General features: G+C 35.5%; 5 protein-coding genes and 1 pseudogene across 7 annotated transcripts; 4 read left to right on the plus strand and 2 right to left on the minus strand.

Moving 5' to 3' along the window:
* Nucleotides 1-1,852: 1,852 nt before the first annotated feature.
* LOC140837383 (uncharacterized) lies at nucleotides 1,853-2,917 on the plus strand. Its single transcript, XM_073203518.1, has one exon. The coding sequence runs from the start codon at nucleotides 1,853-1,855 to the stop codon at nucleotides 2,915-2,917; it is 1,065 nt and encodes a 354-aa protein (XP_073059619.1).
* A 4,804-nt stretch (nucleotides 2,918-7,721) lies between these two features.
* Nucleotides 7,722-10,148, plus strand: LOC140836715 (alkaline ceramidase TOD1-like). Its single transcript, XM_073202434.1, has 4 exons — nucleotides 7,722-8,065; nucleotides 8,157-8,369; nucleotides 8,810-9,367; nucleotides 9,459-10,148. Exons 1-4 carry the CDS (start codon nucleotides 7,816-7,818, stop codon nucleotides 9,797-9,799), a joined length of 1,362 nt encoding a protein of 453 aa, XP_073058535.1. The 5' UTR covers nucleotides 7,722-7,815; the 3' UTR covers nucleotides 9,800-10,148.
* A 4,894-nt stretch (nucleotides 10,149-15,042) lies between these two features.
* LOC140836717 (uncharacterized) lies at nucleotides 15,043-15,730 on the plus strand. Its single transcript, XM_073202436.1, has one exon. The coding sequence runs from the start codon at nucleotides 15,116-15,118 to the stop codon at nucleotides 15,557-15,559; it is 444 nt and encodes a 147-aa protein (XP_073058537.1). The 5' UTR covers nucleotides 15,043-15,115; the 3' UTR covers nucleotides 15,560-15,730.
* An 80-nt stretch (nucleotides 15,731-15,810) lies between these two features.
* Nucleotides 15,811-18,207, minus strand: LOC140836716 (nuclear intron maturase 1, mitochondrial). The gene has a single exon (XM_073202435.1). The coding sequence runs from the start codon at nucleotides 18,002-18,004 to the stop codon at nucleotides 15,965-15,967; it is 2,040 nt and encodes a 679-aa protein (XP_073058536.1). The 5' UTR covers nucleotides 18,005-18,207; the 3' UTR covers nucleotides 15,811-15,964.
* A 427-nt stretch (nucleotides 18,208-18,634) lies between these two features.
* On the plus strand, nucleotides 18,635-23,569 carry LOC140836719 (mannosyl-oligosaccharide 1,2-alpha-mannosidase MNS3). 3 transcript variants are annotated; one of them, XM_073202439.1, is made up of 7 exons: nucleotides 18,635-18,761; nucleotides 18,891-18,991; nucleotides 19,840-20,801; nucleotides 21,414-21,666; nucleotides 21,946-22,143; nucleotides 22,518-22,666; nucleotides 23,100-23,569. In XM_073202439.1, the coding sequence occupies exons 2-7, from the start codon at nucleotides 18,914-18,916 to the stop codon at nucleotides 23,356-23,358; spliced, it is 1,899 nt and encodes a 632-aa protein (XP_073058540.1). In that variant the 5' UTR covers nucleotides 18,635-18,761; nucleotides 18,891-18,913; the 3' UTR covers nucleotides 23,359-23,569. The 3 variants fall into 3 exon arrangements, with proteins under 3 accessions (XP_073058540.1, XP_073058539.1, XP_073058541.1); XM_073202438.1 differs by having other exon boundaries at nucleotides 18,682-18,991; XM_073202440.1 differs by lacking the exons at nucleotides 18,635-18,761; nucleotides 18,891-18,991 and adding an exon at nucleotides 19,016-19,624.
* A 195-nt stretch (nucleotides 23,570-23,764) lies between these two features.
* On the minus strand, nucleotides 23,765-26,943 carry LOC140836718 (potassium channel KAT3-like; annotated as a pseudogene).
* Between the last annotated feature and the right edge of the window lie 297 nt (nucleotides 26,944-27,240).

The raw sequence follows: 27,240 nt of genomic DNA on the forward strand, positions 1-27,240 counted from the left end.
ACTATCTATAAATTATTCTGTAAAAACTACACATGGATAACATTTTGTAAAAAAATTAATTTTTTTACAAAAATCATGTTTAAACAGATATTTTAAGTTTTTTCCATTTATAGAATATAAAAACATTTATAAAGTGATTGTCCGAACAGAATCTTGGTAACTTAAATAATCCTATTGACAACTGTGGTCTTTTTCCTGGACACAAGCATATTCATCTAGTTCTACCAAACACAATTCAACGATGACAAAAATTTATGTGAAACGATCTCACGTATCGTATTTTGTGAGATGGATATCTTATTTGAGTCATCTGTGAAAAATATTACTTTTAATTGTGAATATCTGTAGAGTTGACTCGTCTCACAGATAAAAATTCGTGAAACCATCCATACTCTTCAACGATTTACGTTGGCGTAATGTTGCGTTTTGTGTATAAAATAATGGATAAAATAAATTCGTATACATACTTTAATTTTTTAATAATATAAACTAAATTGAAGGAAAATAGAAATAAATAAAATAAATTTACGTAGAATTTGAAATAATTTCAGAAACAATTATTGAGCTTTATTTTTTGAAATAGTTTATCGCCTTAATAAATTGATTAAAGAATTGGGTTTACAGAATAAAAATTCCGGCAGTTATACGAGGAAGAAGTAAGTATGTTGGGCCAACAATTATCCGGACAGGTCCTTTTCATGATTAAATGACCATCAATGCTTCATTTATACACCACAATAATTCCATCTTGTTATAGAAAAGATATTATAGATGATTATTGATATTGTTACCTATTCAAGTTTGTAAATCTACTCTATAAATAGAGGTCTCCTATGATGAATAAAGTACACAAAAATCATTCTCTCTTCTCTATATTCTCTACTATTCACAACACGTTATCAGCACGAGTGCTCTTCAAGGTAAAATTTATAAATAATTTATTCTTATTCTTGTATGAATGCTCTTGAAGAAGCACAATATTTAGATTTAATATTGATGCTCCCGAAGTAGCACAAATTATAGATTTATGTTGATGCTCCTGAAGAAGCACAACTTTTAATTTTATGTTGATGCTCCTGAAGTAGCACAACACGACTTTATGTTGAAGATATTGATAGATCTATGAATAAAATATTAATGAATAAGATTTATCAATATTCCCGAAGAATCTTGATATAAAATCATAAAGATCTATCAATATCTATGAATAATATTGATATAAAATATAATGTTATCATATTCCTGAAGAATTTAGATAACTATCATATGTTTCGACAATATTCTTGAAGAATATTGATTATCAATGTATTGTTGTTTAAGATTTATATTATTTGGATTTTGATGTTTTTATCTTAGAACGATTTAATAGATTGATTTCAAGTTATCTCATCCCGATGCTATTGAAATTATTTAAATTTGTATAAAGTTCATTTGAAATTTACTTGGATTTTGTATATCTAATCAAATCTCTGTGATCAGTGACTTTGAAATTTACTTTGAAATTTGTATAAAGTTCATTTGAAATTTAGTTGGGCAGAATTCTGTGATATTTGTTTTACGTATTTAGAATTATTGTGCGTAAAAGAGTTTTATTTTCTTTAGTTTATAATGCTACAATTTGTATTTAGTGCAATTTGTAATAGATACATAAATTATTAATTGAGCACATCTCAATGTACACCTGCATCGATGTTAGTTTAACAAATAGAATAACAAAATTTCAAAATTGCATAGTAAAAGTAGTAACATGCATAATTTGTTATAATATTTATTTTCAATAATAGTAATGCAATTTTACTCTATTTATGTCATGATTCTAATTATATAATTTTTACTTTTTTTTTAAGTTGCAATGGCGAACATCACCAAACTTGAATTTGAAGCACTTGACTTGACTGGAAAAAATTATTTATCATGGATTTTGGATGCCGAGGTCCACCTTATCTCTATGAATTTAGGAGATACAATAAAAGAAGGAAATGAAATGTCCCAGCAGGACCGTGCAAAGGCACTTATTTTTCTCCGTCATCACCTCAATGATGGGTTGAAAGTCGAATATCTCACTGTGAAAGAGCCACGAGAACTTTGGAAAAATCTAAAAGAAAGATTTGACCATCAACGAACTGTAATTCTCCCAAGAGCCCGATATGAATGGATGCACCTACGGTTACAAGATTTTAAGTCCGTAAGTGACTATAACTCTGCATTATTCAAGACTAGTTCCACACTGATACTTTGTGGAGAGAAAGTCACTGATCAAGACATGTTAGAAAAAACATTCTCCACTTTTCATGCATCAAACGTGCTCCTGCAGCAGCAATATCGTGAACGTGGATTTCAAAGGTACTCTGAACTCATCTCATGCTTACTAGTTGCTGAACAAAACAATGAGCTGCTCATGAAAAATCACCAAATGCGCCCAACTGGATCCACACCATTTCCTGAAGCAAATGGAACTACATTTCCTGAAGAATATGAAATTGCATTTCCTGAAGTGAATGCTAATTCCACTAAAAATCATAACAATGAAAGTGGACGTGGACGTGGACGTGGGCGTGGGCGTGGGCGTGGCCAAAGAAGATACTATCAGCAACAAAATGGAAAGAAACATAAAACAAGCCACCAGCAATGGAATTCCAATAATGAAGAAGCAAAAGAAAAGAGTTCCAAAGTATATGAAGAAAAATGTTATAGATGTGGAATGGAAGGGCATTGGTCTCGTACCTGTCGTACGGCAAAACATCTTGTGGATCTATATCAAAAATCAATCAAGGAAAATGGAAAAATGGAGATAAATTTTGTGGACAATGATGATCCAATTGATATAACTCACTTGGACGTCTCTGATTTCTTTGCTAATCCAGATGGAAATATAGATAATTTGATTGGTGGTGGTGTGTTAGAAAATAATGAGTAATTACTTTCATTGGTCTTGTTCCTACTTTGAATTTCTATTGTTTATTAGGTTATCGTGGTCTCGTTTTTATTTTGATGTTCAGTTCATGTTTAGGATTTGTCATGGAGGTTTATTTTGTTATTCAATAAATGTTTTCATTATTCAATAAAATATTTCATTTGAAAGCTTTACACATTATTTATTGTATTTAGCTTATTGAATTATATTTTATTTTAGATTAACGATGATATGTCAGGATGAATGCTTAGTGGATAGTGGTACAACACATACCATTCTTCAAAATAAAAGGTATTTTTTGGAGTTAACATTAGCTGAAAATAATGTTACAACAATATCGGGTGCATCAAAAATTATTGAAGGTTATGGAAAGGCAAAAATTATTTTACCAAATAATACAAGTCTATATATTGAAAATGCCCTATATGCAAGCAAATCCAGTAGAAATTTGCTTAGCTTTAAAGACATCCGCCGAAATGGATACCATATTGAAACATTAAATGAAAATAATTTCGAATACCTTTGCATAACATCTATTATATCTGGCCAGAAGCAGATAAAAGAAAAATTATGTGCACTCCCTTCTGGAATGTATTTTACAACAATAAAAACAGTCGAAGCAAACATTGTCACAAACCAGAAGTTTTTTGACCAACAGAGCTTCAAATTATGGCATGATCGACTTGGTCACCCTGGGGCAACAATGATGCGCAGAATAATAATTAACTCACATGGACACCCTCTAAAGAACCAGAAGATTCTTTTACACAATGATTATCCATGTGTAGCTTGTTCACAAGGCAAACTAATTATAAGACCTTCCCCTATAAAGATTGATGTTGAAATCCCAACCTTCTTGGAGAGAATCCATGGGGATATTTGTGGGCCTATACACCCACCATGTGGACCATTTCGATACTTCATGGTATTGATTGATGCGTCTACTAGATGGTCACATGTTAGTTTGCTTTCAACTCGAAATATAGCTTTTGCTAGATTACTTGCGCAAATTATTAAATTACGAGCTCAATTCCCAGATCACTCAATCAAGACAATTCGTCTTGATAATGCTGCTGAATTTAAATCGCAGACATTTAATGACTATTGTATGTCAATAGGGATTTCAGTTGAGCATTCGGTTGCTCATGTCCATACACAAAATGGCTTAGCAGAGTCATTCATTAAGCGTTTGCAATTAATTGCTAGACCATTATTGATGAGAACCAAACTTCCATCATCTGTGTGGGGGCATGCCATATTACATGCTGCATCATTGATTCGTATAAGGCCAACTAATTATCACCAATACTCACCCTTACAACTTGCTTATGGTCGAGAGCCTGATGTTTCTCACCTTCGAGTATTTGGTTGTGCAGTACAAGTCCCTCTCCCACCTACACAGCGAACCAAAATGGGCCCACAACGTAGACTTGGGATTTATGTGGGATATGATTCACCATCTATTATTAGATTTTTGGAACCTTTAACAGGAGATTTGTTTACTGCGAGATTTGCAGATTGCCACTTCGATGAATTGGAATTTCCAAATCTAGGGGAAATAAAGTTGTGTCCCGAAGAACAACAAAAGATTTGTTGGAATGAGAAAACACTATCTCATTATGATCCTCGAAATAATCAATGTGAGCAAGAAGTTGAAAGAATCATTCACCTGCAAAGAATTGCAAATCAATTGCCCGATGCTTTTGTTAATACAAAGAATGTGACAAAGTCACATATACATGCAGAGAATACCCCTTGCAAAATTGATGTCCCCGTAGGACCAGCTATTATTCAACCTGCAAATGAATCTAAAATACGCCAGAAGCGTGGTCGACCAATTGGTTCAAAGGATATTGTACCTCGAAAAAGAAAGGTACAAGAGAAAGAAAATTCAAAAGCTCCCGAAGAAGAAATCTTGGATGATATAGTAAGAGAGATCAATGAACCAAACTTGGATAATATTATTCCTGAAGAATCAAATTCTCATGAAAATAATGAGATTTCAATAAATTATATATCATCTCGAAAATTGTGGGATCGAAATAACACAATTGTTGACACTGTCTTTGCCCTAAATGTCGCCCTTGACATCATACATGATGAAGACCCAGAACCACAATCCGTTAAGGATTGTCAACAAAGAGATGATTGGCCAAAATGGAAGAAGGCCATACAAACTGAATTAGACTCACTAGAAAAACATAAAGTGTTTGGACATGTAGTACGAACACCTAAAAATGTAATCCCAGTAGGATACAGATGGGTTTTTGTACGAAAGAGGAATGAAAATGGTGAAATTGTAAGATACAAGGCCCGACTCGTAGCCCAAGGTTTCTCGCAGAGACCTGGAATTGACTATGAGGAAACATATTCACCTGTGATGGATGCCTCTACTTTTCGATTCCTAATCAGTTTAGCAGTATCAGAAACTCTTGATATGCGACTTATGGATGTTGTAACTGCTTATCTTTATGGTTCACTTGATAGTGATATATATATGAAAGTGCCTGAAGGATTCCAACTATCGAAAGAAAATGGTGAAGCACCCAAAGCTATGTTATCAATAAAACTGCATAAATCCTTATATGGATTAAAGCAATCTGGTCGCATGTGGTACAATCGTCTTAGTGAATATTTGTTAAAAGAAGGATACACAAATAATGCTATTTGTCCATGCGCTTTTATAAAAAGAACAGATGAGGGCTTTGCAATTGTGGCAGTATATGTTGATGATCTAAATCTTATTGGCACTCCAGAAGAGCTTACTAAAACTGCCAATTACTTGAAAAATGAGTTTGGGATGAAAGATTTAGGAAAGACAAAATTTTGTCTCGGATTGCAAATTGAACATTTGCAAGAGGGAATATTTGTTCATCAATCATCATATACAGAAAAAATACTAAAGCGCTTTTACATGGACAAGGCACACCCATTAGCATCACCCATGTATGTTCGATCACTTGATGCTAACAAAGATCCTTTTCGACCACCTGAAAATGGAGAAGAAATCGTTGGTCCAGAAGTACCATATTTAAGTGCCATTGGTGCACTGTCATATCTCGCAAATTGTACTCGCCCAGATATATCATTTTCTGTTAATCTTTTAGCGAGATATAACTCATGTCCAACCCGAAGACATTGGAATGGTGTAAAACACATATTTCGTTACCTTCGGGGTACAATTGATATGGGATTATTTTATTCGACAAAATCAAAGTCTCCTTTAGTTGGATATGCAGATGCAGGATATCTTTCTGATCCACATAAAGCTAAATCCCAGACAGGTTATGTGTTTACACGAGGAGACACTGCTATATCATGGAAGTCGGTGAAGCAATCCTTAACAGCGACGTCTTCAAATCACTCTGAGATCATTGCAATGCATGAAGCAAGTCGGGAGTGTGTGTGGTTGAGATCTATGACACAACATATTCAAGAATCATGTGGACTCCCAACAGCCAAAGATGACCCAACAGTAATATTCGAAGATAATACTGCTTGCATTGCGCAGTTAAAAGGAGGCTACATCAAAGGTGATAGAACAAAGCATATTTCACCAAAGTTTTTCTATACACATGAGCTTCAAGAAAATGGTGATATTGACGTCCATCAAATTCGCTCAAGCGACAATGTAGCTGACTTATTTACAAAGGCATTACCAACTTCAACATTCAAGAAATTGGTGCACAAGATAGGGATGCATCAGTTGAAGGATCTCAGATGATTGAAATCAGGGGGAGTATCTATTGTTGTACTCTTTTTCCTTCGTTCAGGTTTTCCCATTGGGTTTTTACTGACAAGGTTTTAACGAGGCAACATTTGAACTCCCACATCTCTTAGAAGTAATTTAATGAGTCGATAATCATCTAAGGGGGAGTGTTATAGAAAAGATATTATAGATGATTATTGATATTGTTACCTATTCAAGTTTGTAAATCTACTCTATAAATAGAGGTCTCCTATGATGAATAAAGTACACAAAAATCATTCTCTCTTCTCTATATTCTCTACTATTCACAACACATCTTCTTTTTTGGCCTTTTGGAAGCATCTATGAATTTTTTTGGCAGCTGTTTTTAAATTATATTTCACGTCAATTATCTCAGCATTATTATTAGGAGAAAATATATATATTTTTCTTATTTTCGAAGTTCGCATCAATTTTATACTGTTATTTTTGTTTTTTTTAAATATTGGTATTTTTTTAATGACATTGACATGAGACCGATGACATTGATGATGTTGGCGAACATTTTTGTAAATGATAAAAATTAATTATATATATTACTAAAATTGAAAACTTTTCTTCTTTGGATCCATGGTTTATTAATTATTAAATTTTAAAATATAATAACAAATAAAATATCATTGCTTTGAGCTTATTTTGTTTAGCTTTTACAATAACATGGAGGGAGGATATACACTGATTTTTTTTATAGAGTAAGTCTATTATAAAATAAATTTACGTATCTTTATTCGTAAGATGGTACAGTAAAGTAAAATGTAGGTTTTATCATTAACATCTTATAAAATTAATATTTTTTTATAGAGTAGGTCTCTTCTGAGACGGTCTTACGAAACTTTATCTGTGAGACGGGTCAATCCTACTGATATTCACAATAAAAAGTAATACTCTTAGTATAAAAAATAATATTTTTTCATGGATGATCTAAGTAAAAGATTCTTCTCACAAAATACGATCCGTGAGACCGTCTCACATAAGTTTTTGTCTTTTTTTATGAGTGAGATCATTGAAAAAAAAAACACATAATTTTTTAGATAAATTAAATAGTCGAAGGGGTTGGTGGTTATAAAAAGTATTGGAATCACGAAAAAGAAGACATAATATGTATGATGAAAGTGATGAGTTTCTGGATAAAATTGTTGTCATGGAGCAGTAGATGGGGAAACCAATGTTCTCTACGCCGCCACTCTTCCAATCCAAGCTCTTCTGTTTCTCTTTCATCTACCTCTTCTCCGCCGTTTTCTTGGCCGGATACTCCGCCTTCTCCGCCACCAAATGCATTTTCCGCTCATCCCCTTTCGACCCAATCCAGGCTCCTCTCTTCTCCTACCCATCATCCTATGGTGAACACAAGTACGCCATTTCCACCACGCGTTCCTCCTGTGATTTCCCGGTCTACTTTTCCGGTAACAAAACAATGATTATGTACTCTTGTAGACCGAATGTTGATTTGGAATTCTGTTTTTTTTTTTGTTGATGGGCTTTCGTTTTTGTTAGATTATTGGGTGGCTTTGAAGGAAATTCAAGAATTATGTGCGAATTCGTCAGGTTTGTTGGGTAGGCATGGTCTGAAGTATACGCAGGGGAATGCAGAAACTTTTGGTGGGAATTTGAGCATTGACAAGAGATTATCTTATTTTGATAATAATCCTGACGATAGATTTGTAATCCCGTGTGGATTCTTTACACCATTTCCAATTACCAGTTCTGGTTAGTTCCATGCATTGGGATTGTCGAGACCCTTCTTTGTCTCTTCTCCTGTTTTTGACACAAAGAACAAATTTTTATCATGTATTTGATAAAATAAAATGACATAAGTTTTCATGACATGTAACTCTTACGACCCCCCACAGCCGAATTATCCGTTGGCTTATTATCAACAAGCCATTAATGCTGTATGATTGTTCTTTTACTCAACTGTTTTGGCTGCCTTTCATTTATGGTAAAGTCCTCTTCATTCATTGCATGTGAAACTATAATCTGTTCTCCATCAAGGGAATTATTCCAACCAGTATGTAAATTGTTGGGTTGTTTGATGTCTGCTAGTTTTATATGAATTATACAGTGGACGTGGAAACGCGGTACCGAGTTTGTGTGACACTGTGGAGATATATATAGTCGGGTCCTCATTGTTTTGGTTGGATTTTCAGATCGAATTTCCATGGAAAAGTGCGACGGAGTAGTAGTAGTCTCTGCTATATTCAATGACCACGACAAAATCCGGCAGCCGAAGGGCCTAGGATCCAAAACATTGAACGACGTTTGCTTTTTCATGTTCGTAGATGACACCACACACAGAAGACTAGACTTCCATAACTTGATTTCAAGAAAATCAAAGGAACACAAAATTGGTGCATGGAGAATCGTCAAGGTCTCGAATGAAGACTTATATCAAAATGCAGCCATGAATGGAATGATACCGAAGTATCTGATCCATCGCCTTTTCCCAAACTCCAAATACAGCGTTTGGGTGGACGCGAAGCTGCAGCTGGTGGTCGATCCTCTACTTCTGATCCACTCACTCGTGGTGAAGGAGAAGGTGGATATGGCGATATCGAAGCACCCCTATTTTTTGCATACGATGGAAGAGGCCATGGCAACCGCCAGATGGAGTAAATGGTGGGACGTGAATGGACTAAAGATCCAAATGGAGACATATTGCGAAAACGGCTTGCAACCATGGTCCTCAAAGAAGCCTTATCCCACAGGTATGGTGTGGATCGTTACTTCTACATGTGCACCCCGTGGTAAATCAACTGCTATATTAATTCTTACATTATTCAATACACAAACTTGCAGACGTGCCAGATAGCGCTCTGATCTTGAGGAAACACAGCTCGGCGACCAATCTTTTCTCGTGCCTCTTGTTCAATGAATTGGAAGCATTCAACCCAAGAGATCAGCTCCCCTTCGCATATGTACGGGACCGAATGAAACCAAAGCTAAAGCTGAACATGTTCGAAGTAGAAGTATTCGAACAAATTACAATGGAATACAGACACAATCTTAAGCAAGGTGGGGCCATTGCTGGAGGGCCCAAAGTAAAATGGGCAAGCTCGGATTTGTCATTATCTGTTAACGGGAGCTGCAGCAAGTGCGAGGGGTATCTTTTAAAGATGTGGGTTGAAACCCATGATTGATTTCTTTTCTTTTTTTAACAAAAAATTTAAAGGGTCTGCACAGAATTGGAGATTCATTACCAAGTTGATTGGTTTCATGGGACAGGGGAAAGCAGACAAAAGCTGACAGCTTGGCAGCTGTGGTTAGGTTTGTTGCCAGTTGCATATTAGCAAGCTGTACTTGGAATTGTTTCGATGATTGGAGATTCGAATATTTCCCATTGCAATAAATGCAAACAATTGGAAAGAGCCATATTTCACTTTTTGGTTAAAAAATATAACAATTTGGTCAAAAATAAGGGGAAAAAAATTTGTGGGTGACCTTGTTTATTTATAAATAAAATATTGAATCTCTTTTAGTTTATTTTCAGATGATCTTAGATTCTTTCCGCGAAAAAAAATATGAGCCCATTTATTTTCTTTGGTATAAAATTTATTCATCTAATCTTAAATATTTAGATTTTTTTATGATTTTAACTATTATTTTGTTCCAGATGATTTAAATTATATGGGTACGTTTTTACTTTTAAGTTTCGATGAAGCACACTTAAACTTGTAAAGATTAATTCTTAACCTCGATATTTTGGTATGTTTTGTGAGTTTTAGAATTAGTTCATTGGATGGAGCATCTACAAAATTATTAGATATTACTTTTTATACTAATAGTATTATTTTTTATTGTAAATATCGATAGAGTTGACTCGTCTCACAGATAAATGTTCGTGAGACCGTCTAACAAGAAACATACTCTTTTGGAAAATAACTCTCATTAAATATATTTGAGTATATTATTAAAAAAAGTTAAATAAATATTATTTTGCTAACTATCTCGTGATATTTGGTTTGGATTCATTTGGGTTTGGGTTTAATTCGATTTTTAGTTGTAAAAGTAAAAGCAAAGTAGGTTTGTGTTTGGGATGTGAAATTCATGGATTTTCAATTATAGTTTAATTATTTACAGTGAAATTATATATCATATCTTAAATCAACATAATATTTATTTATATATTAATAAGACAGAGTAGAGTGAATTTTTTTATTACATTATTATTGGTGAACTTGAATTCATTTTAATCAGTAATGAATGAATGAATATTAAATATATAGTCTTACTTCTCTAAACAACAAAAATACATTTAAAAATAAACAAACATGGTTTAAAACATATAGTAGTTGCTCGAGACCAATAATTAAAACAAATGCAAAACTTGTGGGAGACGGTCTCACGGGTCATATTTTGTGAGACTGATATCTTATTTGGATCATCCATAAAAAAATATTATTTTTTATGCTAAGGGTGTGTTTGGTTGAGTGGATTAAATAAAGATATATTAATAGTCCAATATTTATCGTTAAAATTTTAAGTTTTTTTAATAATCATTTTGACCCGATTTAAGATCCAATTTTATGGATAACAATTTGATTAATAAAATTGGATCTTAAACCGGGTCAAAATGATTATTAAAACATCTTAAAATTTTAACGATATATATTTGACTATTAATCTATCTTTATTTAATCCACTCAACCAAACACACCCTAAGAGTATTACTTTTTATTGTGAAGATCGGTAGGGTTGGTCCGTCTCACAAATAAAGATTCGTGAGACCTCTCACAAGAGACCTACTCTTAAAATAATAGATGAGGTTGTAAATAATTTTACGCATATTTTCACATCTAGGAAACGTATATCTAATTCTCATAGGAGAATTATTATTGGTTAAATTAAGCATATCGGTTAAAATTTTAACAGATTTAAAGGTAAAGTAAATATTCATATAGTGACAAAGTAATCCTAAATTCGAGTGTTAAAAGTCTGTTGAAAAATAATCAAATTATCATCGTTCGTCCAATTTATTTTCATTTTGATTATCCAATAAAAAAAATTGATTTACATGACATTGTGAATGATATGTTGAGATTACATTGTAGAAATTACAAAATGCATACTTATAGTCAAAAAAAATTTGCCAAAAGAAAAAATATCACAAGAATATAAATAAAGTAAAAAAGATGTAGAAATTATTAATGATGCCCAAGAACGTTCATTAATAATTGAGATTGAATATGATGAAAAAATATTTTGTTGGAGATCAATAATTGTCTCTGTTGGGAGAATAGAACTGTTGTGTTTGTGTTGTTATATAGTATAAAAGATTAAGTTGCACAATTATCATCAGCTATAAATTTTGGTAAAACGACAAACGATCGGTTCAACGATTGTTATCAGAGCCAAGGTCACGAGTTCGTTTCTTATTGATCACAAGAAGTGCAACTATTGAGATAATGATAGTCGAAATGAAATAATTGTCCTCGCTGAGAGAGCAATCGAGCTGTGGTGCTTATGCTGTTATACGATATAAATTTAAATTGCAACATTAAATAATTTTTGATAAATCGACAAACACTTGATCCTATCTACTTGTATTCATTCAATAAAAAAGGAAAAAAAATTATGTTTTTAAAAGTTAGTGATTTTTAAATGATTAATATGAATTATAAAAATATGCAATTGTTATTTTCACACTATATTAATTAATTTTTTCATTGGAATTGTCACGTGCAAATTTCAACTTACATTACATGCACTTGTATTTAATAAGAGTTGATCTTATGCGAGACGGTGTCATCGATCTATATTCATGAGATTGGTCGACTCGATCCATATTTAGAATAAAAAATAATAATTTTAGAATAAAAATAATATTTTTCATTAATTGGTAATCTCACAAACTAATTCGTGATACAGTCTCATATGAGTTTTGTGTAATTATAATTGACTTTACAATATTCATATGAATTGAGAAAACAAATTGAACAAGATGGGGAAAAATATGCATTGAAAAAATTATTATAAAAATCTATTTTTTATAATGTGAGACATGCAACTGTTTTCTTTCTGTGTATATTAGGTAAACTCACGTGCTAATACAAATAGTTTACAAATCATGCTAATCAGGTAATCCATATTGAACAAACCATGTGTGAGACTCATCTGAAAAAATATTTATAAAAAAATCAAATTTTTAACCATTGATCGATATTCACTTACTCTGTTATGCTTCAAAATGATATTTTAGATAATTGAAAAATTGAATAAAAGTTTCATTGGGATTGTCGATATATGGTAGGGTTGTGGGCAACATCAGCCCCAATATTTTCTCTAGCATGCCTGAAAAACTAACATTAGTTATAGCTATCTTCGCTAGCATAGTTAAGACTTTTTGGTTCCATTAAACATCTCGTATTTATATTAAAATTTGTTTTTTTCCCATTATTTTTTGAGAGAAACATACCCAATCTATTATAGAAAGAGTGAGTCTCATGTGAGACCGTCTCACGGACACTGATATGTGAGACGGGTCAACCCTACCCATATTCACAATAAAAATTAATACTCTAAGCATAAAAAATTATACTTTTTCATGGATGACCTAAATAAGAGATCCGTCTCACAAATTCGACCCGAGAGATCGTCTCACACAAGTTTTTGTCTTATAAAAATATGATCAGAACGAGTACATATCGGGGTGTGAATGGCATCCACAAAGTTTGGTGCCTCATCCCAAAGACAAGGATTAGCATAATACACTGCATTCTTAACCACCCAACTTTATATTCCAAAGTTTTATTTCCATTCTCTTTTCATCTACCATTTTAATTTTAAAAATCGAATTTTTTATTTAAAATTCGAAAAATAATTATTTTCTATTTTGTTTATCCAATAGGTATCGTGTGCGTCAATATCAGTTAGTATATGATAAGTGAGATGAAGTGAGAGATGAAGTTAAAAAAAAAATTACCTAGAAAAAAATATTTCATTTGTGATCATATTATTGGTCTTAGAATATCATGCATTTATCTTATGTATGTTTACCTATATAAATAACATATACTTATTCTAGTATTTTTAAATTTTTGTTTTGAAAATCATGATCATAAAATATAAAAACTCTTATGAGATCGTTTCAAGGGTCAATTTTGTGAAACATATTTTTTATTCAATACATGAAAAATATTATTTTTCACATCAAATATAGATTGAGTCGAATCTCACGTACATAGATCCGTAAGACATACTCCTTATAATATTATCAATTTTCTCATAACATAAACGGAGGAAGTTATGAAACCCAAGATCGAGTGCTCTTCACGATTACAAAGATATTCATGAATACTAGATATTAACTATATTACGTGAAAACTCATACGAGATCATCTGACGTTTAAAATTTATGTGACTGATCTTCGAATCGAATAATGAAAAAATATTATTTTTATATTAAAAATATTTCATGTAAATATGAATCAAGTCAACCCATCTAACTGATATATATCCGCAATACCGTCACCCTTGGATCTCTATCACTTTTCTATTTCTCGAAGGAGAATCATAACTGATCTAAAATTCTCTATTAATTAATGGACACATGTAATTTAACAACATATTATTTATTTATTTTTGGCTAAATAAAGCATTAGATTTAACACGAAATTGCCATAAAAGTTTATACATACTGTAAGGACGTGACATATAAAATGTGCGTGATCCATAAAAAAAAGAAGATGAAAATAGTGATTTTTTTTAACCTAAAACGAAAATTATCAATTTTGAAAAATAAAATATAGGAGATAAAGATACGATGAGAAGAAAAATATAAAAATATATAATTAAAAGGTTATAAAATATTTTTAAAATCATAATATTTTTTTTTATATATACATACGAGAAATTAGTTATGGCTGCGCATAAGAGTGGAAAAAAAATACCGAAATAGCATACCGAAAAAATCGAGATACCGAAAATTTCGATATCGGTATCGATACGGAATATATTTTTTTCGGTATTTCGGTAATTCTTTAAATTTAAGTTCGATATACCGATAAAATTTTCGGCGTCGGTACGGTACCGGTATGTACTTTTTTCATACCGAAAATTCGGTATACCGAAGGTTCGATATACCGAATTTCCAGTATCGGTATCGATATAGAAAAATTTCATACCGATATTTTCGATACGATATACAATACCGTAGTCGTACCGTACCCACCCTACCAACGATTACATTAATTTATCGGTGTACATGAATCCACCTCTCACGGCCCATCAGAGGATATTTTCGATACGATATACAATACCGTAGTCGTACCGTACCCACCCTACCAACGATTACATTAATTTATCGGTGTACATGAATCCACCTCTCACGGCCCATCGGAGGATATTTTCGTAATTACGGAGCCGTCTCTCCGTCTATAAATCCTAACCTCGACCCCTCCACGATCACTGCTCGAAATTTAACAAAAAACATATATTGTAGCAGGTGAATCGTCGAAATGTCGTCCCAGGTAATCTCGTCTCACCGCGAGAATGCGGAGGTGTACACCGGTGAGGCGATCTGCAAGCAGAAATCCAAGGAGCTGCTCGAGAAAATCCACCTCCCCAGAGGCCTGCTCCCCCTGGACGAGATCGTCGAAATCGGCTACAACGAGTCCTCCGGGTTCATATGGTTGAAGCAGAAGAAGAGCAAGACACACTACTTCAAAGGTATCAGTCGCAACGTGTGGTACGACACCGAGGTCACGGCGTTCGTGGAAGACCGTCGGATGAAGAGGCTGATAGGTGTCCAGAGCAAGGAGCTCCTGATCTGGGTCACTATCTGTGATATTTCGATCCAGGACCCCAATTCCGGGAAAATCACTTTCGGCACCCCTGCGGGGCTCTCCAGAGCGTTTCCGGTCTCGGCGTTCGAAGAGGAAGAGGAGAAGCAGAGTACTTAGGAGGCTAAATCGGGAAATCCCGCGTACGCTCCAGCCTCCAGTGAATAAATGCGGGAGTATCTTTGCGTAATATTCAAGCTGATGCCCATTAATTATATTATTATATCTATCTAAGTTCGGAAATTATATTACACACATATCTTATAAATAAATTGGTACAGCGTTAACGTATTATTTGTTGCTCATTCAAGCAACAACCAGGGCTGATAACTCTTGACATTTTTCAAAAATAATCATGTTAAAACTATAAAAATCATGAACTAATATTTTAATTTAGCCTCGGATCCTCACAATTCTTATATAATTCGTAAAATTAAACTAAAAGAAGGAAAAATATAATACAAACAAATCCTAACAAGGCCAATATGTGTAATGTCACGATCGAGATGGAGCCAATCTAAAAATTTACGAATTCTCTGTTTCTTTATGGAATCGTCCACTCCAAAATCCAAGAATCTTGTAGTCCCAAACAATCTTAGATACATCATCTTGAGGCAAACATAAACCTTGCCTTTTCACCGCTTTATTCAGCCCACAAAAGAATTTGGGGTCTTGTAAACAGATATACTCCCGCAACAACTCCTCGTGTCTAGGAACCCAATTCCTAGGAAAAGGAGTATAATCGCACGATGGAATCAAAGACATATGAGAGAACTGAACCCCCTCAATGGCGTCCACTACTCCCATTCTCAAAAGATCAGAATACTCAGGTGCTCTGTTGTTGCTACTTTCTCTCAGTGGATGGCTAAGATTGCGTGAAGCAATCTTGTACACCTTTGCGCGAGATTTCAACCTGTATCTTGCGGCGTATAGTTTAGCCAGGGAGCTGCGAACTACGTAGGCACAAAATCCAACTATTTTCTTCCGGTTATCCGCATATCTGTACCAATCTGCCATGGTTTCCAGCAACTTGTTCATCTGGGAATTTGTATGAGCTTGACCCGAATAGAGCATAGGCGTGCAAGGCAGTGGCTCCGGGTCTCTATCGCCTTTTAGGAATGCCATCTGTCTGAACTGGCGGATACAGTTCTGCACGCTGGCTGTAACTGAAAGCAAAGTTCCCACACCTTTCTCACTCACAATCTTGCCACCACTGGAAGTGTAACGAAGAGTTGGGTGTATAACTCTGCGACATATGATATGATCCAAGAACTGAATCCCTCTTGAGATATGCTCAATCTCGACTTTTGAATTGTCTAGCCTGATACCAAATTTTTTCTCACAAAACTCGATTATCTCCTTCCTAATTCCCACTGCTTCCTCTCTTGGCCCCCTGATACCAATTATAAAATGACCCGCAAACCGAATATAATCCATTTTTCGAGTCTTTTCCTTGCCACTTGAGGGCACAAACTCAGGCCAAGAAGGGTTGTGGCAGCCATCATCGATCTTATACTTCCATATTGAATCAGACTCACATGGCCTGAAGAACTCCGCTATCTTGTTCTCCATAAGATGATCAAGTTCATTAAGACAAACGTTCATCAGCAAAGGGCTTAGAATTCCACAGTATCCATAACTAGGCACCTTCGAAGCTTCTTCCGGAGCGAACCCAAAGAATGTTCTTAGCCAATACGGGTCGGGCTTAGGTTCATTATCACGCAAAATTCTCTTCTTCGTCTGCCCCTTTTTTCGTTTCCTTGCACTCAATTTCTTGCCTTTGTCTGCCACGCTCATACGATTTTCTCCTGGTCCTTTCAACCCTGATTGAATCAAGTCCAGAACTTTCTTATCTTTTATAGCTTTTTCAATACAACCCAGCACCACTTTTTCATCTGCATTTTCAAAAATCTCACTTATATCACCTCTGATAAACCACAAATACCCAGCAAAATTACTCCTGATGGTTCTAATAACAGTGTGAGGATTTCTACCCGGCCTAAAAGCATGGGACTTTGGAGAAAATCGCGGCTCAAAAACAGGTTCAATAATCATCAACAGCACTTCTTGAACAACCAGGTCTTGAAACGGAGGAGTATCAGACTTCAATATAGAATAAACTTTGCTTTTGGAGAGTAATTTAGGGATGGGTTTATCATTCGGGCTGCGTACGTATTGCTGCAACTGGGAATTCCACCTAAACTGGTTGTGAACGACGGCGTCTTTAAGTGAAAGGAGGTTGGAGAGTGTGTGAGAAGGCAGAGCGTTTTTGGAAGGGAAAGATCCGGTGGCGTGAGCGCATGCTCGCTGGTAAGCAAGCACCCAAAGATCGAGTTTGGAAAGGAAGCCGGTGAGGTTGAGGAAGGGTTTCTGTGGTTGGGAGAATGCTTTCACCCAGAGGTTTGAGAGGACTTGAACTGGGTCTTCTTTGAGCTGAGAATATGGGTCTTGTTGCAGTGCTGACACCGATGAAGAGCGGTGGTTTAAGTGATGGCAGAATCGGCGTATGGCCGCGCCGGGGAATGAAGCGCACGTTAGGTGTTTGACTTTTGTTCTCAGTGACATGTTTTCAATCACCGAAACTCGAACCTCCTGCGTCCCCACCTAGGCCATCACCAATGAAAGAGGTTGTGAAATCAGTGGCAACAGATTTCAAGTTGGTTGTTTCTAAGCTCGGAAACAAAATTGTTGACGAGTACATAATTATGACATTGAGATATATATATACAAGGTAATCACTAAAATGTTATAATTACTGCAACAAAAAATTTATTACAAAGCCTCGTAAATATACTACAATCGCATATTATATATTATGTTATATAACAAAGTGTTGTCTCTGCCTTAACATATAACTAGCATGCACACGTGCACGTGTTGTTAGCATGTACATCAACACAAATCTCGTTACAAAATTGTAGTTTTGAAGAGAAATCGAATGAGCGACTCAAATACGTACTAAAATTTGGATTTAGGGATGTTTGGTCCTCTTGTTCTTCACGCGAAACATCCACAGCCTATTCTTCATTTTATGTTTTATATGCAATTAGTAATATTTCATGTTAACAAGAGGTCGATGATTAATATATTTATTAAATCAAAGAAAAGCTTCATCCCAAGGCTAAAATTTATTTTTAAAAATTAATATTTTTGAATATATTAAATTAAATTCAAATTTCGGGGGAAAAGAGGTGTATTTGTAGTTTGTCCCTAGGCTAGAGTGGAAGAGATAAATGGGTAATTTCCGTCCGCCAAATGTATAAATACTAAAAATTCAACTCGTTGAACTAACGGCGTGGCAGGGCTGACCTTCACCCACAGGGTACGTACTTCTTGGTTCTTACCAAGAATCTGATCAGATATCAAGAATTCGCGGATCTCTGGATCCTCGGAAGCCAGAACTAGATTTTCTCTCATCGAAATTTTAATCCTCTCCATTTATTCATCTCAGTAGTCTGAGAATCGGCTCCAACCATGTCGAAATCGTTGCCTTATTCAATGAAAGATGTACAGTACGACAACGCCAAGTTTCGCCGCCGATCTCTTCTCAAGGTTCGTGTTTTCATCTTCCAACTCCCACGGATCAGTATTTCTTTCGAGAAAATGGATTTATTTATTTTCATCTTTTGGGGTTTTATTTGTTTTGTCAAGATCCCAATGAGTTCGGATTGGTGATCGTGTGATTTACTGTGATGACGTTTGACGCGTATTCTTGATTCTTTTTGTGTAATGGGTTGAAGATGTATTGATTAAGCCGAACTCGTTCGGTAGAATGGATATCCAACTGTCGGGTAAAATGTGAAAATGAATTTAGTGTTCCCGTTGTTCGTGAAGTTCTGATGTAAATTTTCTGTCAAAAACCTTTCTTTACTTTTTTTGCTAATTTAAGACATTTCTTTTAGTATTTGTATGTAACAGAGGTGAAACAGTCTTTCTTGTTTATGATAGGATGATAGCATAGATGTTCTGACTTCTGAGAAGTGTTCCTTAAGTATAGTAACGTTTGGTTTGTGGTTTTTCTATTTATGACTTTTTCGTAGTGGCACCGTTCTCACTTTGATATGAAGCTTCCAGTTATCATCCAGCATGCTTACCAAGAATGGATGAAAGTAATGGGGGAGAGGCTTGTTAAATAAAAGAAATTTAGATAATGAAATACTGGTTAACTAGCCTGTGCCTTTCCTGGTATGCCAATCGCCACATGCATGTACTGTTGATCATTTCATTTAATGGAATGATGTTATTTCCATTCCAATACATGGTTGTTTTTTAAAAACTTATTCACTCATTATTATATGTTTAATGAGCACTGTTTACTCTGCCCATTGTTATTCTATTAGAAGTTATAACACTTCTTGCCAGTATAAGTTGACTTAACTTTATCTTGTTTTCTTCCACAGGGGATCACTCAAAGCTTTTTAACCAGTAATGTGAAAAACGAATGTACAAAATGCAGTACAGGAAGGTTTCTTGTGTTATTAATGATGGGTGGTTTAGCATACGTTTTTCTGACACATACTAGCACCACCACTTCTTCGTTGCATGGTACAGCTAAGAATATTGGAACAGAGGAAGGAAATAATTTCTTCACTGATAAAAACGGTAGATTTCGAAAATTTTGGAGGAAACCACCAAGGCTTCCTCCTCGATTATCTCCTGATGAAATCGTTGCTAGGAATAAATCTATTCATAACTCTCATAAGATAGAATCTGGCCGTGATTGGAAGGCTTGCCAACAAAAGGTCAAGGCAGCATTTATTCATGCATGGTCTGGGTATCGAACTTACGCGATGGGTCATGATGAACTTATGCCAGAGAGCCGTAGAGGCGTTGATGGATTGGGGGGTTTAGGAGCCACAATTGTGGATGCCCTCGACACTGCGATGATAATGGGAATCAATGAAGTTGTGTATGAAGCTGGCTCTTGGATTGAAAAGCATCTTCCAGAGAGGATTAATGGAAGAGGCCAAGTAAATCTATTTGAAACTACTATACGTGTTCTAGGTGGTCTTTTGAGTGCTTACCATTTGAGTGGGGGCGAACATGGTAATAATGCTTCAACAAAAGGACCTGAGCCAAGGGTCTATCTTGAAAATGCTAGGAACTTGGCTGATCATCTGCTTGTTGCTTTTACATCAAGCCCCTCGGCTATCCCCTTCAGCGACGTCGTTCTACGTGATCGCTCATCACATCCTGCTCCTGATGGCTTAAGTAGCACAGCTGAAGTTTCTACTTTACAGCTTGAGTTCAATTATCTCAGTTCTTTGACTGGTAATCCAAACTACACCTTGGAGTCTATGAAGGTTTTGGAACACATGAAGACTCTACCAAAGTTCAAGGGACTTGTTCCTATTTACATAGAGTGAGGACAGAATTTTTTTTTTGCTTCTTTATTGTATTCATGGATTTGGAATTATATCGTGGAGTTCCTGTTCTTTTAAAAAAAAATGATAATCTAATCTGTTTTAAATTATGTGCTAGCTTGCCCTCGGAAAGCTGTATAATTTTCTTCTTCTCCCACCTGGTACATTAAAGAGTTCATCTTTGCATTTGCAACACGCATCGGATGATTGACAAAATAAATTTTAAAGACTAAATGCTGAGGTAAAATGCAGATTTATTGTAGCCCAGTACGACATGGGCATGGTTTTTTAACTATCTACTCCAACTAATAAATAATTGTACTATCAGTGCACTATCTGAAGCTGTCGAGGTTAAACCTGTGATTGCTGAATGTATTTCTCCAACATCTATCTTTTGTTTACTTTGAGTAGAACTAGAAAGAAAACGTAGAGAGACCACAAGTTGCATGGTATTAGGATTTCAGAAAGCCAAATCTCTCTTTCTATTACCCTTCTATCATTCACTGGAAATCTATGCATTTAATGCCGAGCATCCAACAGTTGTAATTAGGACTTACTAAAAGTCATTTCTTTTTAACGTCTATTCATCATTTTGTTACCTTTCATTGCAGCCCTCATTCTGGTGAGTTTAATGGGGAAAACATTAGACTCGGATCTCGTGGGGACAGCTACTATGAGTACCTCATCAAAGTCTGGCTTCAGAATCAAGAAAGTAACTTGACTTATTTGCATGATATGTATAAAGAATCAGTAAAAGGCATCAAGGAACTTTTAGTTAGGAAATCTACTCCCAATGGGTTGGTTTTTGTTGGAGAACTGCCTTATGGGCTGCACGGTGCTTTCAGTCCAAAAATGGATCATCTGGTATGTTGCCGCAGTATTTTAATATAGTTTACATAATTAACAGAATTGAGTGCGAATAAATTGTTTTACAAGACAGCCATTATATGTCTTTTACATGTTGGGATGTGTCCGAGAAACATGTATGCTTCTTTGTGAACAATGGCTTTCTCCATTTCCTCAATTATCAGTGCGAAGCTGTGACTTGATCATGTGTTCCACTCGTGTTTATCTAACATCATAGCACGCATATTTTGAGCTCAATATTTTCTTACTACCTCTTCTATGCAATTTTATGTGTAGGTATGTTTTCTTCCTGGTACTCTTGCTCTTGGTGCCACAAAAGGCATTGTGAAGGAAAAAGCTATGAGAGAAAGCTTGCTTAGCTTTGAGGATCTTGAAAACTTGAAGCTTGCTGAAGATTTGGCTAAGACATGTGTTGAGATGTATTCAGTAACTTCTACTGGACTGGCTCCAGAAATCGCATACTTCAATATGGAGGTCGGCTTGCTTAATAGTAATTTGTTTGTCTATTTTCTTTTTATCTTTGATGTGTCTGATAGCGGATTAGAGTAGTTGTTGCTTTATGGATATATGGGTTACCAAATCTCTCTCTTCCTGCAATCATACTGTTACAGACTTTAATATTGATAAAGGGTCCTGCAATATTGGGCCTAAACCAAACTGCAACTCAGAAGCCCTTGGAAGAATCTAGATGTGAGGAAGGGGGCATTAAGAACGGTTCTGCATGCTGTCATTTTTCATCTTGTTTTGTGAAGAATACTAGCAGTGGCTAGGGGAGCAGTTTTATTGCTTATATAGAGAATATCTCTGGGAAAACTCCTACAATATTGGTTTATTTTTGCTTTAAACAGGGAAAAGGAGAAGGTGGTTCTGGTGGTGGAAACAGAAATTCAAAATATGTGGATGACATAATTATAAAACCTGCCGATCGTCACAATCTTCTGCGTCCTGAAACTGTTGAATCACTGTTCGTCTTGTTTCGAATTACAGAAGATCCAAAGTATGTCAAGTTGTGTTGTTAAGGATAAAAATTAAAGCGTCTTCTTTTTTTCCCTCAAAAATTTTATGGTGTAACATGAACGTGTTTTTCTTCTTTATAGGTTTCTTAGTTCCTTGCCAAACTTTTTCAAATGAAGAAACCATGCCTTGTTGCCAGCTTTGTTTTAAGGAGCTACTTTTTCCTTTGAATAAAGAAACATATGATGCAGAGAACTTTTCAAAACTATTTATTTCTTTCTTGAGCTCAAAATTTCATTGTGATGTTTAAAATTGGTTTTGTTTTTCCATGCTCATAAGTCATAAGATAACATCTTGTAGAATTTCTCCGTTTCTTCATTTAGAGATCAGTTCGGAAGTGGATTTCGAAGCTATTTTACTGCATGGGTTCTTGGCCTTTTCACAGACTAGTCTGACTCTTGTCAATGCCTATTCAGGTATCGCGAATGGGGCTGGAAAATCTTTCAAGCATTTGAGAAGTATACGAAAGTTGATTCTGGTGGTTACAGCTCGCTAGATGATGTTACTGTGCTTCCTCCACGCAAAAGAGACAAGATGGAGACATTTTTCCTGGGCGAAACTCTAAAATATTTATATTTACTGTTTGGAGACAGTAATGCTATTCCTTTGGATGAGTATGTATTTAACACAGAAGCTCATCCTATTCCTATTCAACGAATTGCAAGCACGAAGTGATCTGATTCTTCTGCTAAGTTTACAATTTTAAGCGACCTGACAATATCAGGCGGCAATTCCCTATTGTTTTAGATACAGCACCTGAAAGACTATAAAGAATGGGTTGAGAAGTGCAAAGGTGGCTGAAGTTTTGCTCTCTTCTGCCCTTCTTCATCGGATTTTGTATTTATTTGTACTAAAAATCACTGAGAAAATTTTACATATTGATGCCCCAGATGATTGATTGACTTGCGAATATCTACCATTTTGTAGCTATGGTTATTCTGAGCGACATGATTAGATTGAGCTTAGGCAACCATGTAATGAGGAACCTTTTATCATGATTTCCTTTACAGTATACAATTATGGATTCAAACTATGTTTTGGTGTGACTATAGATTTGTTTTGTAATTTCTGGTTTCCCACGTGTTATAATTGTTAGTCCAAGTTATTGCACATCATTCTTTGCCTGCATCTTGACTTGGCAGAAAAAATAAATGATCACCATCTTGTATTACTCTTAGGTCATCTATTTCTGCATTCTCTGCATTTACTACCATTGTGAGCTTGTCATCCCCAAATTTTTTGCCTACAATTGCGCAAGAATGGGATGATCAGATATATCAGGTACAGTTCTAGGTACTGTAAGACTTAAACAACGCCATACCTGCTATTATGAACAGTTCTCTGAGCGAATCGGGTAGAATGATTAGCTTTGCGGGCTTGTTCTGTGGACGTTCTTCTTTCCAAACTTCAGATGTATGGTCACTCTTTTCCTGGCTGAATTTATATCATCTACTGAAGTAGGATAAATTGAATTGGTTGAGCTGACATATGTGTTACTATCGGCATGATTGGTGGCCCTGGTTGATTTCTTTTCATTTTCATGAAAGGACAGTGAGTGCACATCGATTTCACTTCTGTTGATGAATCTTGAATTGGAAATTTCTACTCTTGATTCAAACTTCGTCGTGTCTCCAAAGGGTGCGTGCTGGTCTCTGGCTTGACGATTGAGTTCTCCCGTTTCTCTGTTGGGCCAATTATCGAGGATCAAAGTCGCCTCTTGTTGGCCCTCAATATCGAAACTTCTCCGTGCTTTGAGCTTCGAAGAACCAGAAAGTAGTTTTGCGGATCAAGTGTCGATTCAAGAAAGGATATCTAAGCAATATAAAGTGCTGATGGTTATTAAGTACCTGAAAAAGATTGTTCATGACAATGCTTTCATCTACCGGATTTGCTCGAAGAATGTTGATAAATGTGGTTCTGTTCAGCCTCAGTATTTGCGAAACTTCAGTTGTTCGAACACCAAAAGGCCGAGGCATATTACATAAAATTCCTATTTCTCCGAACATTTCCCCCGTGGATGCCTTTCCCAGAATCTGTGTGTACGCATGAAAGTATTGGCTGTAATTTATATATGTAGTCAAATATATATATGGCAAATGAATTGGTTAGATGATTCTTACTTGATCTTGTCCATTGATCTTCGCAATCAAATCCTGCCAACCGCCACCATCAGAACATAAACATAAAGCAACAATTTTTGGTAATTTATATGAGATTTGGTAGCTTACCACTGCTCCCGAGACCATTATGTATGCATCTGTCGGACCTTCATTTTGTAGAATAACATCTTCATCAGGGGGGAAATACTCAGCTTCCATTTCCGGGACCTTTCAAGAAAATCCAGGATCAATATTTTTCCTTTGCTTCTTTATAAAGAAAACTGGACAATAATTTTACTGGTGAAAAAATGGTACCACTTGAAAAAGGAAGTCCTGTGAAACTCCATGAAAAATATAGGCATTTTGAACCACGGGATAAAACAAATAACGTGAGACGCTTGCCCGAATAGCATTTGGCACCCCATTTAAGGTCTCTTGCTGTTTCAATCCTTCTGTTTTAAATTTGAGACATATATGGGACAAAATTTGATCTTGAACTTGCGAAGGCAGTTGGTTTCGCTTCATGAATTCTGAAGCAGCTCTAACAGTATCTCTCTGCAGAATAGAAACAAATCTACCAAAAGTCGCTCCAAAAACACCCAAATACAGCACATATACAGATAGGGGGAACAGATCATACAAAGTTTCTAGTGCGGCTGGTCCAGGGAACTACAAGATTTGTCATGTTTCCGATGAGATAAGACGTCAATCCTAGGTTGAACAACATGAAGAAGATGGAGAACAGCATCTCTTCCGTGTTCTCAGCGTGTAAGTCTCCATAACCTGTTGTAGTTAGTGTTACTATAGACCAATACAGTGAGATGACATATCTGTCCCAATGGCTCATTTGTTTGAAATTTGGATATACTGCTCCAATCCAAGTTTTGCTAGGATCATGATATCTATGCGCTATCGAGTAGTTGAAGCATCCTGCACAATGTACCGCGAACAATGTCACCTGAATATGATCAAGAACAGTGACATTGTGTCAGTATGGGATATTTATGCTCCAGTGTGAGGATTCACTACACAGAAGTAATAGTCCCTTACAGATATGAGTTTAATGCAGCGAGTCCAGAAATAGTTGAACCGAATGTCTTTTTCAAGCCTGAATCGAGGAGAAATAGATATAACTTTAACTTCTTCTATGCTGTATCGACGATCCTAAAATTTTCAAGAAAATCGAAGGGGGCTAATTGAGAGTGGCGACCAAACCTTGCAAAAAGGGAGCTGACTCGTCTGAGACGCCAAAGTCGCAACATGCTCAACAGTTTATAGCCCAGTCCACCATTTTGATCTGTGAATAGAGCACTGAGAGATTGAAATGGTATGGTTGAGCAGACATCAAAAACGAACCAGGTCGACAGATACCTGTTAGTCATACAAAACGTGTGAACAATTATAGTTACAGATTTCTGGTCTCCATATTCACTATTTTGCGTGATGGATGCATGCTTATCTACCTTGCTGCTATTTTACCAGGATCATCAACGAGGAGATACGACTGGCTATCCAGGTATGCCACGAAGAAGGCGAGTACAATATCAACAGCGAAGAAACCATTGACAATGTTGTCAAATACGAGATGGGCATCTCTTTTGTAAGATACAAATGCAAAGTCAAATGGAGAAATCCAGGCCGAATAAATGACCAAAAGAATCAGAAACATTTCCCAGGTCCTGGAAAATAAGCAACAAACGGTATAGGAAATAAGTGTTAATGAATTCAAGCTTATTATATTCATATAAAACTCTCTTTTCCGAGGATTGAGAAATGAAGCAAGATATTCACCGATAACATGGATCGAATGGGGACACGATGTATCTTCGAAGTATGGTAGCTCTGTTGCTTCTATCTCCAAGGGATGGAAGGAGATCGCAAGAGAAGAAACCACTTTGGGTTCCTGTGCTGGATTGATAGTCCTCTACACAGAACCGTCTTATGAAGTTTTTCAAGTACGAAAATGACATTGTATTACGTGTAAGCTACAGAAGACGAAGACGATCTCTCAAAGCTTTCACACATGGCAAGAATTCTGATGAGATGTTTATATATAGCAAAAACAGTAGAGGGATGATTCCCACGAAGGCTCCTTTTCTCCTACTTTCCATTATAGGAAGTAGTCTTTTCCAAGATGCAGTGAGCTCACTTGGAATGTTGCTGCTGCCGCTGCTGCTGCAATGATTACAAGAGATATTAATAAAAAGGCGCAAAAGTAGGGATGTAATCGAGTCGAGCCGAGTCGAACTCTTGAATGTTTGAGCTTGGTTCGTTTATAATCGAGCCGAACTCGAGCTTTATTTAACGAATATATGCATGGCTCACGAGCTTATTCAAGCCTTTATCGAACCTAAACAAGCTTAATAAATATGAATTATACATTTAAATTTTCATTAAATTAATTAAAAAATAAATTATATATTTAAAGAAAAATATATTATTCTTATTAAAATTTATA

Source organism: Primulina eburnea, chromosome 7, assembly GCF_022965805.1.
Source record: "Primulina eburnea isolate SZY01 chromosome 7, ASM2296580v1, whole genome shotgun sequence".
NCBI classification, from domain to species: Eukaryota; Viridiplantae; Streptophyta; class Magnoliopsida; order Lamiales; family Gesneriaceae; genus Primulina; species Primulina eburnea.